Here is a 12,389-nt window from a genome sequence, read left to right as displayed (position 1 = left end):
ACCGCTGGGTAGAAAACAGCCACAATAACTTAACACTTTAAATAAAATAATAATAATACATTCGGTTTATATATGATATATTTTACGTAGCACTTTACCATGTACTCAAAGAAATAATTACTTTCTCTCTATATATATATATATATATATATATATATATATATATATATATATAGAGAGAGAGAAAGAGAGAGAGAGAGAGAGAGAGAGAGAGAGAGAGAGGAAGGGTTCTCATGAGACTCATCCAAAGACAAAACCAACCTGGGGTCTGGCCAGGCTGCACACCTGTTGCTCGTTAACCAATCAGAGGTCAGCAGGTTAACATACGCTCACTCTGAGCCACAGTGAGGTTAGTGTCAGTGAGAAGGGGGGAGGTAGAGGGGGGAGAAATGGGGGAGAGAAAGGGAGAGAAAGGGAGAGAAAGGGAGAGACAATGAAAATGGAGAGAAAGGGGTAGAGAGAGAACATACAATGTCTCTCCACTTCCCATCTCCTCTCCTTGTCTCCTCTCCTCGTCTCCTCTCCTTGTCTCCTCTCCTTGTCTCCTCTCCTCGTCTCCTCTCCTCGTCTCCTCCTCTCGACCAAGTATCATAGAAAGTCAGACACACACAGGAGAGAGAGAGAGAGAGCGAGAGAGAGAGAGAGAGAGAGAAAGAGAGACAGAGAGAGAGAGAGAGAGAGAGAGAGAGAGAGAGAGAGAGCGAGAGAGAGAAAGAGAGAGAGAGAGAGAGAGAGAGACAGAGAGAGAGAGAGAGAGAGAGAGAGAGAGAGAGAGAGAGAGAGAGAGAGGGAGGGGAGGGAGGGAGGGAGGGAGGGAGAGGAGAGCAGGTTTGATTCCAGTGGTCTCGTCTCGTGGTTCTCACCAGACCAAACTGGGGCTGGGGGAGGCGGCACACCTGCTGCTCGTTGACCAATCAGGTTGAACCAGCCTCACGAACGCATCACTCTGACCCACAGTGTGAGTGTGTGAGTGAGAGGGGGAGAGAGGGGGAGGGAAGGAAGGAAGGAAGGAAGGAAGGAAGGAAGGAAGGAAGGAAGGAAGGAGAGACGGGGGAGGGAGAAAGGGAGGGAGGGGGGGAGGGAGCAAAGGAGAGAGTGAGGGGGGCGAGAGGGAGGGAAAGAGGGAGGAAAAGAGGGAGGGAGGGGGATGAGAGCGATAAAATGGGGGAGAGAAAGGGAGAAAAGGGGGGAGAAAATGGAGAAAGGGGAGAGAAAAAGGGAGGGAAAATGGAGAGAAAGTGGGAGAGAGAAAGGGAGACAAAATTAAAATGGAGAGAAAGGAGAGAGAGAGAAGCCGTTTCTCAATACCAAGATACCAATACAAAATACCAATCTCCTCTCCTCGTCTCCTCCCCTTGCCTCCTCTCCTCCTCTCCTTGTCTAGTGATTCCCCTGTGTAGGAGTCATACAGTTGATCATATCTTATCTGCTTGTCGATGTTTTATTGGTAAGTACAGGTAAAGCAGTAATCCTCTTTAGCTAGTTAATGGTAGTTAATGATTGATTAATGACAGCTCTTACTCAGGTCCACTCATACTCCAGGTCTTATCTCATCACCTGATACAGTTCTGGGTGTGTGTTCTGGTAAAGCCCAGCCCTGACCGTCATAAAGGGTTAAGGTGGAGTTAGCTGTCGTTCAACGCCTCCTTCCTCATTCCATCTGTCTTCACTGAGGAGCAGCAGCTCAATCTTTACTCTCAGAACCTTTAGAACCGTGTGAGTGTTCTGTCTCCGTTCTAAACACTTCCTTTGTGTTTTGGTGAACGCCTGAATCTCTTCCTTCAACCCATCTTACTCTCCCTGCTTTTGTGCTTTTATATTTTCAGACTTTGCGGGGCTGAAGGCGTTTTCATCAAGAGAAGCTAAGGTACAGTTTGCTTAATGTCATGTTTTCTTCAGATTATTGGTCATGTATTCACAATGTATTAATGTATACTAAATCCTAAACCTGACTAGCTATATCACTGTCACCAGTATTATAATTAGTATTAATATATGCTGTAGTATTAAACCTGACTGAGAGAGACAGGGAGAGAGAGAGAGAGAGAGAGAGAGAGAGAGAGAGAGGGGGGGGGAGAGGGACGTAGAGTGAGAGACACTCTACGTGAGAGATTAATCATTAATCTCTCTTTCTCTGTACTTTTGACTCTTGAGCTGCAATAACAAGTGATTCCACCGTGTGGGATTGATAAAGTTGATCATATCTTATCTGCTTGTGGATGTTTTATTGGTAAATGGCCGTGTGTGTGTGTGTGTGTGTGTGTGTGTGTGTGTCTGTGTGTGTGTGTGTGAGGAGTACAGGTAAATCAGTTCTCCTCTTTAGTTAGTTAATGATTGATTGTTTTAATGACAGCTCTTACACGCAAGATACGCAACCGCGTGTACAAGAGGCAACCGCACTCACTTGAGATTGTCTAGTGGGGGGGGGGGTCGTACTTGAGTACGGTACAGGGACACTCGGTCTAGTGTGAGTGCAGGTCAGTGGGGGGGGGGGGGGGGGTCGTACTTGAGTACGGTTCCAGGTTCATGCTGTAGAAGAGATATTGATCTCAGAGAGACAACCTGTCTGAATAAAGGAACATGGGTCAGAACATCAATAACTAGTTCCACTGTGTTGAGGGCGTTTTCATAAGGAGCCTCTGGTCCAGGAACGGAACTGAACTCACATTGGGTTCTAATGGAAAACGCTTTGGATTCAAACATTCCCTGTTTTGAGCTGAAAGGACGAGTTGTGACCGTCTCTTGGACTGTACACGTGTAGTGTGTTGTGGAGGTTTATTGGTCACATTAGTGACTTATTGTTGGTTTTATGAGCGTCGATAACGGTTTAGTACACTGATCTTTACACTCTTGAGGCCACTGACTCCACTCTGTGGAAGAGTGGGGGCCTGGGGCTTGGCATGGGCCTGGGGCTTGGCATGGGCCTGGGGCTTGGCAGGGACTGGGGCTTGGGGGGAAAACAGGGGTATTTTTCAATGTTGCATTTCCTTCACAGTATTGACTACCCATCATATTCTGATGGTTCAACAGCCCAGTTACCACACATGGTTAGAAACATTACTAAACATATGGTGGCATTGCTATCTGTCAAAATGACTATTGAATTTGTACGTCACTTCATCCAAAGTGACTTACAGTGAGTTATTGTGAAGTAAGATACAGGTAATTATGGAGCAGGTAGGGGTTAGACAGTACAGAGACAGGTCATTAAGGAGCAGGTAGGGGTTAGACAGTACAGAGACAGGTCATTAAGGAGCAGGTAGGGGTTAGACAGTGCAGAGACAGGTCATTAAGGAGCAGGTAGGGGTTAGACAGTACAGAGACAGGTCATTAAGGAGCAGGTAGGGGTTAGACAGTACAGAGACAGGTCATTAAGGAGCGGGTAGGGGTTAGACAGTACAGAGACAGGTCATTAAGGAGCGGGTAGGGGTTAGACAGTACAGAGACAGGTCATTAAGGAGCGGGTAGGGGTTAGACAGTACAGAGACAGGTCATTAAGGAGCGGGTAGGTTGGACTGCAGTCATTGGGGATCGAACACAGAACCTTTCAGCTTGGTATCAAGCACCCTGTTAACGTTAAATAATAGTTTTTCATTCTTCTGTTTTAGGATTTGTCCTAAATCCAACCTCCTGTTAGAAAATATATAACATATAACATATATATAATATATATACATATATATTATGCTGCCCTCGCAATGAGTTCCAGTCAAAACTAGACAGCTAGTTAACACTTTTTATAAAGAAGTGGAATCCAGTACGCAAGGCTTTCTTTTCTTGTTTCTTTACTGAATGTTATTTTCTTCATAGGTTTGTTTTGTAAAACTGTAACAAATACCGAAATAAAGACGTACGTGAGTTTACATGTCTCCTTCTAACACAGGAGAATCACATTTTCAACTTAAACTCGGTCAGAATCTTACGGATTTGACGTAATTCTTGTAAATATTAACACAACTAGTATTAAATCATCCGATATTTACTTACAGACAAATGATTTCCAAAGTTCAAACGTATTTGTGATAGATTGCGGGAGCGATATTACAACGTGGTTTTTCTCTGTTGAGTGAATCAGGAAAAGAACTAAAGTAGGCTTGCAGTTGCTTATACTGACGCCAGTACCACAATTTGACCACAGGGTGGCAGTATTTACCAAACTAGGGTAAGATGTACACGAAAACAAACTGAAAACAATGCATTTCTTATGGAAGGCAGAACATATATATATATAACATATGAAACCCTTGCATTTGAACAAGTTCAAGCTGTTATTTTACTATTGTTATCCATGTCTTGTAGGAATGGCCTCTGCTACTTCCTCATCTGAGGAGGACTTTTCATGTTCCATCTGTCTGGATGTGTTCAACAGCCCAGTTACCACACCATGTGGACACAACTTCTGTAGAACCTGTATTACAACGTTCTGGGATGACCAAGTCCGGTATAAATGTCCTGTTTGCAACGAGCTGTTCCACACAAGACCAGCTTTACGGGTTAATACCCTCTTATCAGGGATGGTTGATCAGTTTAGAAGAGTCAAAGAGCAGCCTTGTGTTGAACCTGGAGAAGTTCCCTGTGACGTCTGTACTGGGACCCAGCTGAAGGCCGTGAAGTCCTGCCTAGAGTGTTTTACCTCTTACTGCCAAACCCACCTGGAGCCTCATCAGAGAGTCGCAGGCCTGAAGAAACATCGGCTGGTCGAGCCTATGGACCGTCTGGAGGACAGGATGTGTCAGAAACACGACCGACTCCTGGAGCTCTTCTGCCAGACTGAAAAGGTGTGTGTGTGTCTGTTGTGCACAGTGACGGACCACAAGTCCCATCCTGTTGTACCTCTAAAGGAGGAATATGAAGTGGAGACGGCCCAGCTGGCGAAGATAGAGGCTGAAGTTCAGCAGATGATCCAGGAGAGACAACGAAAGATTAAGGACATCAGAGACACAGTGGGACGTAGCAAAGCAGACGCAGACAAAGAGATAGCCGATGGTTTGCAGGTCTTCACTGCTCTGAAGCGCTCTGTTGAAAAGTGCCTGAATGATCACAACCAAACGGTTAAAGAGAAACTGAAATCCATCCAGAAAGTAGCTGAAGACCTCATCAAAGAGCTGGAGCAGGAAATAAAAGATCTGACCAATAGAAGATCAGAGGTGAAGCAGCTCTCACACACTGAAGACCACCTCCACCTCCTCCAGACCTTCAGATCCCTGAAGGATCCTCCACCCACCAGGGACTGGACCACGGTGGAGGTCCGTCCTCCGTCATACGTTGGGACCTTGAGGAGAGCCCTGGATCAGCTGGAGGAGACACTGAACATGGAGACGATGAAGCTCAAGTGTAAGTGTCTGTTTGGTTTGATTTAGGGCTGTCAAATGTACATTCAATGTAACAATATTCTTAAAATAAAGATTTATTTTACATTAGAACAAAATTAAATATGTAAAATGTTTTTCCCTGAAGACAATGCTGTGAGTGCTGCAGTGTAAAGTGAGGTTGAAAACATGTTTGATGAAGCTAAATAGCTTAAAGGGACACTGTGTAGGAATTACTCCCATCTCGTGGTAAAATTATATAGTGCGTTCAAACGAATAGTGCTCAATTTTTGAAATGGACGTTGCAACCTGGTTGCAACTACGGTAGGCGGTATGTGCCTAGAAGCTATGACAACATGTCGTCAATACTACTTCATCAAGTTTTTTTTTCTGGTAATGATGAGGTACGCTATTTCAAACAAACTTCAAACTCCATTGAATCGTTAGTGTGAGCATGTATGAATAATTACTCCTCGAGCAAGATAGTAAATTATGTTGCCATGTTTATATTGTTTTTTTATTGGTAACATTACTATGTGGTTGTCTAACCTATAGCATCAGTTAACAACTTGACACACAACAAACACACTTTTTTTCCTTTTTTTTTTAGTGCTTATATAACGCATGAACTATGTGTAATAATTTATTAATAAATTAGTAGTAATTAATAAGTAGTGATACATTCCTTTTGTGTATTTTTACGATGTGCGTGCATTGTCAGATCATCATCATTAGGTGATTCAACGGTAGGGAGAGGACAGAGAGGCAGTGGATCGGTGGGAGGTAGTAGGCAAGAGATGCCTTATTCAATCAAACAGAGCCTATGCTAGATCCTATAGGGCGGCATTAGCTCAGGGGGTAGAGCGGGCTGGCTGGTAACCACAAGGTTGCTGGTTGGATCCCCGGCTCCTCCTCCTCGCTGAGTGTCGAGGTGTCCCTGAGCGAGACGCCTCACCCTAACTGCTCCTGACCAGCCGGCTGTCGCCTTGCGTGGCTGACGCCGCCGTCGGTGTGTGAATGTGTGTATGAATGGGTGAATGTCAGGCAATATTGCAAAGTGCTTTGGGTGGCCACTGGTTACAAGAAATGTGCTGTATAAATGCAGTTCATTTACCATTAACCATGCTGCTATCCACGAATGAGGCTGTTAACTATACATGTTGTACTGTTATGCTGCCTATGTAATGAATTACACAACCAAGCAATGAGAAAGGCTTGTAATTTAGACTTTAGACACATTGACTTACCTGTTGATAAGGAAGCAGGCAACTTCAGAGTCCTTTTGAAAAATCGTAATCCTTCATTAGCTCTTTAAACCTGGGAAGAGCTAATACATTTCTTAAAATGCTACAGTGTCCCTTTAAGAGAAAAAAAGCAATTGATTAATCACAGCAAATTGTGCGATCAATTGACAGCACTAAGATATACGTGTGTGTGTGTGTGTGTGTGTGTGTGTGTACACACCTACCAGTTCTCTGGTCCAACAGTTAAGGGCTGATTATGGTCCCACGTTCACGCAACGCAACGACCACGCAGACGCTTCGACGCAGTCGTGAACCTTTATGGTTCTGCGTCAGGTTTTAGTGAGCGGACCAATCACAGCCCTTGCTGCTGCGTCGCCTCGACGGAAGGTGACATTTTTTGGGAGGCGCACGTCAGGCCCTTGTGGTGGACGCAAGGAGGGTCCGCAAGGACGTAACTGTGTGTTCACACCAAACGCAACGGCGTGACACGATTACATACAAAGTCAACGTAGAGACGCGAATCGGCAAAATTTGTCGCGGCAAAAACCTGTGGCAAGATTTGATTGACGGCGCGACATTTTGCCCTGTCACGGGCGGGCACGTTCACGAGGGTTTGCAGCGCGAAAATTTTTTGCTGAAGTTGAAATATTTCAACTTTGCCGCGGTATTCGCGTGAGACAGCCAATCAGCGTTCACTCCCTGGGTGAAGTAACGTGGGTGAAGTAACGTAACAGCCAATCAGCGTTCAACCAGCCGGGCCAACCGTTCCCTGCACTCCGCAGTGAACCGCAGCTTGGAGGAGAAAGTGATTGTTGCCGTTTGCGACTCCTGGAGCTCTATATATAATATGATATTATATAATATAATATATAAATATCTATATAATATATTTAAGCAATAGATCACGACAGGCTGTGGTATACGCTCATTATACCACAGTTAAGGGGCGTTGTCGACCCCCTTCACTGTGGTATAATGACCGTATATCACTGACTGAAGTGATCTATTGCTTTTATAAAACGGTTACGTATGTATGGCGAAATGAAAGTCATAGACACCCTCAATTTTGAAAAAGCTAGAAAGTCGGAAAAGCATTTTTTTTAACGAATACAAAAAAGTAGTCCCTCCTGGCTGCCGGCAAAGTGTACGGCGGTTGCTATGCAACACACTGTAGCGTCCTTCAGAGAGAAGGCTAGAGACGGTAGCTCGGTTCGCCGGCAATTTAGCCTACTATCGAGCAGTTCACTCACCGTGTGCCTATTGCTTTACAACATTTCCACCCCCTCCAGCAATCAACATGTTTTTTAGGCTTCAGTGAACTATGCTATCGCTTTTATATATAAATAAACAACAGTTCAAGTTAGGCGCGGAGTGATACTGAACTCTGTAAACTGAACGGGCGTCATAGCTGTGTGTATACGCTCAATATACAACAGTTGGGAACCAATCAGATCGCTTGATTTAAGCCACCCGTTTTATAAATATATATATATATATATATATTCATAAATGTATGTGTATATATATACACGTATACAAAATTATATATATATATACATATATATATACATATATATATATACCAACTGAAAACAAATCCTCATCCTTATCCGGGGTCGGGTTGCGGGGGCTCAAGCATGAATCAGCATTTTTTTAATTTTCCAATGAGAATGAATGGGGGGATTTTGGGCGAATAACCTGGAATATCTCGGGAATTATGAATAATATCATGTCTTGTTCTCCCGTCAGATGCCTGTGAACTCACACTGGACCCAAACACAGCCCACAGACGACTCTCTCTGTCTGAGGACAACAGAAAGGTGACGCTGGTTGAAGAGGACCAGTCGTATCCGGATCACCCAGAGAGATTTGACTCCCGGTCCCAGGTGTTGTGTAGAGAGGCTCTGACTGGCCGCTGTTACTGGGAGGTAGAGAGGAAAGGAGCTGTTGATATAGGAGTGACATACAGAGGAATCACAAGGAGAGGACTGGGTGACAGCGGGCTTGGAGGGAACAACAAGTCCTGGATTCTTGTTTGTGATGATGATGGTTACTCTGCCTGGTACAACGATAGACAGACGATAGACATACGTCTCCCCCCCGCTGGCTCTACCAGAGTAGGAGTGTATCTGGACCGGCCTGCTGGCACTCTGTCCTTCTACAGAGTGTCCCGAGGTGGAGGAGGGTCCTCAGACACACTGACACACATCCACACCTTCAGGTCCACCTTCACCCAGGAGGACCTCCTCCCTGGGTTTGAGGTAGGGGCGCCGTGGGGGGCGCCGGGGGTTCACTCAGTGTCTCTGTGTCGGCTGTAGAAAAAAAAAGGGCGGACAGGCGGGCGGGCGCACACACACACACACACATACATAAATACACATACATACATAAATACACACACACACACACACACACACACACACACATACACATACACACACACACACACACACACACACACACACACACACACACACACACACAGGAAGTTGTTTTCGTCCGGGGCCAGAGGTTTGGAGGCCTTTTTTGTAGTTTCTGTGGCAGTTATAGTCTCTCTCTCTCTCTCTTATACTCTCTCTCTCTCTTTTACTCTCTCTCTCTCTTTTACTCTCTCTCTCTCTCTTTTACTCTCTCTCTCTCTCTCTCTCTTTTACTCTCTCTCTCTCTCTCTCTCTCTCTCTCTCTCTCTCTCTCTCTCTCTCTCTCTCTCTCTCTCGCTCGTCTCCCCGTCTCCCCCTCCCCCCCCCCCCCCCCGTCTCCCCCTCCTTTTTATGGGGCTTCCTAAAAGTTGATGCTGGTAAACCATGAAAGGAAGAGACTTTTAAGATCTTCCATAGGGTTACCTGAGCAGGTTTTTATTAAGATTTCATTTTTAATTTGAAATGTATATTAAATACCTATTGATGGTAAATCACATGTTTTTTTTATGCTACAATATTTGTCCATTTTCAGACATTACCATATTTTATTCTCCAGGGCTCTGATCATCACTTTTGTCCTAATCCTAACAAGGATGATTTAGATGAGATTAGATTCATTAGGATCCCGATTAGCAACACACCAGAGAGAGAGCTAGTCTTCCTGGGTCCCAAACATCAAATATAGACAACAGACAATCACTTGTTTGACCTTATGTCAAACTCAAATAGAAATAGACTAATAAAAAAGTTTTAAAAAGATATGAAGGCTACAAAAAGAAATGACAACATTAAAAATGTATATACATTATGGACCACATGATTTTTTTGCAGACTTTTTAAAGTTGTATTTGCTATTTTTGCTAGAACGTATGTTTTTTTGGTAGCTCATTCCATAATGAAATTGTTGTGTAAATGATGGTATTTCTCAGTAGATTGGACCTCGGTCTGGGTAAAGCTAGCTGTCCTTTACTTGCTCCTCTAGTGCTATGACCGTGTCTGTCAGACACACTGACTAGACCTTCAGCAAAGAAGGCGGGTCTTTTGCAGTTTAAGACTGACCTTAGGAACAACAAGAGGTTAAGAGAGATTGTTTGTTTTACTGTGAGCCATGAAAGGCTAGTATGCATTACTTCAGTGTTAGTGTGAATAGAGCAGCTCGGTGCCAAAGGAACCTGATTTAAAGCAGGTTTTATATTTCATTCATAATAACCAGGAGGTCTGTGTTGTAAATGACTTTAAACTGAGTATTGATTCCTGGAGTTCTGTTGGGAACCAAACGGCAGCAGAACATGTTCAGTTATTAAAGATACGTGCACACCTGTTTATGATTAGTAAAGTCTGCAGCTTCTATTGTTTCAGTCCTTGTGTTTATTGTGTACATGTAAGGGACTATTTTTCTGTTGCATTTGTTAATGAAGCATCATTTTAATAAACAACTCAGTGGATCAACTGAATGTTCTCGTGTGTTCAGCCCATCATCATTCTCCTTTTATTACTAAATAATGTTACATAAGTGCCTTAAGAATAATAATTTGTTAATCAGAAATTATAAATAAAACAACAAATGTTGTTCTGATATTATTCTGGGACCTCCTCCCTGGGTTTTGGTTGGGGGGGGGGGGGGGCGGTGCCTCAGTGTCTCTGTGTCCGTTGTAGAAAGAAACCACAGACAGACGGCCGGACACACGCACACACTGGGATTGGGATCACTGGTGCATGGGATGCATGGGGTGCATGCTGGGAGGTGTAGTTCTTAGTGTCTCTCAGGTGCATGCTGGGAGGTGGCAGTGAGTTGAAGTAGGGGTGCTGTAGCCCCCCCAGGGCGGAGACCCGGTCGCGGGGGGGGGGGGGGGTAGTTGTGGTAAAACCACAACTACTGCTGTAGCGGCCGTACAAGACGGCAAAGTCAAACAATTGGTCTGAACGGGTTGAACACAAACAGATCCCAGCAGAAGACTGTCAGACGTGTGCTAGAAGTGGTCGGGACGCGTTCTGGGTAACAAACACTAGATAACGTTGGGATCTCTGTACTGAAGGAACAACGCAGCGGCTGCTGGAGCAGGAAGGAAGCCCAACGCCAGCAGCAAACTAAATGACTGTTGGGTTGTGGCGGCGTGTTCAGCCCAGTGTCTGCTCTCCACAGGGCCCCGTGACTACAGCACATATCTCCGTAGAAGTAACGCTGACCACGCCACGCCCTGTTGTCTGAGGTCACGTCGGGGGACGGACACAACGCCGTCCAATGAGGTCGCTGAATCATCAGCCCCTAAAGAGACTCGTCTCCGTGTGGAACGGGGAGGACAACGTTTCCACAACAGTGAAGAAGGTACAGAGGCGGACGGCGTTGGGCGGGTGGAGGAGGAGTTATGCAACGTCATTTGGAATATCACCACAGACTGTATTGACGGGACGGGAACATGGCTCAGCGCCAGCCATAAAAGGTAGTGTGATGGAAAAATCTACATACTGTTGCTGAAGACTGTTAGACGTGTACTAGAAGTGGTCAGGATGCGTTCTAGGTAACAAACACTAGATAACGTTGGGATCTAGTTCAACAAGGAGGAGTCTTTGGCAAAACAGGCAAGCCCTGTGATTGGTTACTGGCGGAACAAGGAGGAGTCTGTGCTCTTATAGGAGAAATGTGCTGCACCTTATTAAATAATTAATTATATTATTATTTAATAAGTATAATAATATATAATTATATAATAATTATATAATAATATTTATTTTATTATAATTATATTAATAAAGTTACAAATTAAAAACGTTCCCACACACGCTTTGATTCACAGCCAGTCAACGCCTGCCCTCTGGTGGACAAAACGAGAACTGCACGCAGCATATATTTTGTGGTCAGGAACGAGTTGAACTTCGCTTAATCTCTAAAAATAAAAATATATAACTACACATTACAGGCCACAATACAAGACGAACACCGCTGTTTTTAAAGTTTAGATTTTTTTCATACAATAAGTTACAAATTAAAAAATATTCCCACACACGCCAATATTCAGTCGGTCAACGCCTGCCCTCTGGTGGACAAAACGAGAACTGCGCGCAGTATATATTTTCTGTGGCCAGGAAGGCGAATTCATACGAGTTGAACTTCGGTTAAGCTCTAAAAAACATGAAACTGTATTAAAACACGTCGTGTGTAGAAAACGGGAGTAGAGCAACGGTAGACTCGTCTGCAAATTAAAACATAAGCTCCAACTCAATACTTGCGTTTAAAGTTGCTGGTCGGACTGTAGACAATGACCCGCCCACGGAGGAGGAAGTCTAGATCCGGATATCCGGTATCGGCTCCACCGGTGGGCGGGATATATCGTCCCCATGGTTACCGTAGCTCCTTATCACGCCACAGGTTACCCAGATCGGTGTTCAAAGAAACGCAATTCATGTAATAAAATAAA

General features: G+C 44.5%; 1 protein-coding gene across 1 annotated transcript; it reads left to right on the top strand.

The window, feature by feature from the left end:
• The first annotated feature begins 4,298 nt into the window (after positions 1-4,298).
• Positions 4,299-8,923, top strand: LOC311371037 (E3 ubiquitin/ISG15 ligase TRIM25-like). The gene is made up of 2 exons (XM_084489276.1): positions 4,299-5,334; positions 8,303-8,923. Exons 1-2 carry the CDS (start codon positions 4,302-4,304, stop codon positions 8,869-8,871), a joined length of 1,602 nt encoding a protein of 533 aa, XP_084345402.1. The 5' UTR covers positions 4,299-4,301; the 3' UTR covers positions 8,872-8,923.
• Positions 8,924-12,389: the final 3,466 nt, after the last annotated feature.

Source organism: Micromesistius poutassou, assembly GCF_964030765.1.
Source record: "Micromesistius poutassou genome assembly, contig: SCAFFOLD_4035, whole genome shotgun sequence".
NCBI lineage: Eukaryota > Metazoa > Chordata > Actinopteri > Gadiformes > Gadidae > Micromesistius > Micromesistius poutassou.
The sequence above is the reverse complement of the archived record's forward strand: the minus strand, read 5'-3'. Positions and strand labels throughout refer to the sequence as shown.

Excerpts from the sequence above, each read along its gene's own strand:
- LOC311371037 (XM_084489276.1), top strand. The coding sequence starts at position 4,302 with ATGGCCTCTGCTACTTCCTCATCTGAGGAGGACTTTTCATGTTCCATC. Across the intron at positions 5,335-8,302 it reads GGAGACGATGAAGCTCAAGT|ATGCCTGTGAACTCACACTG; the intron begins GTAAGTGTCTGT and ends TTCTCCCGTCAG.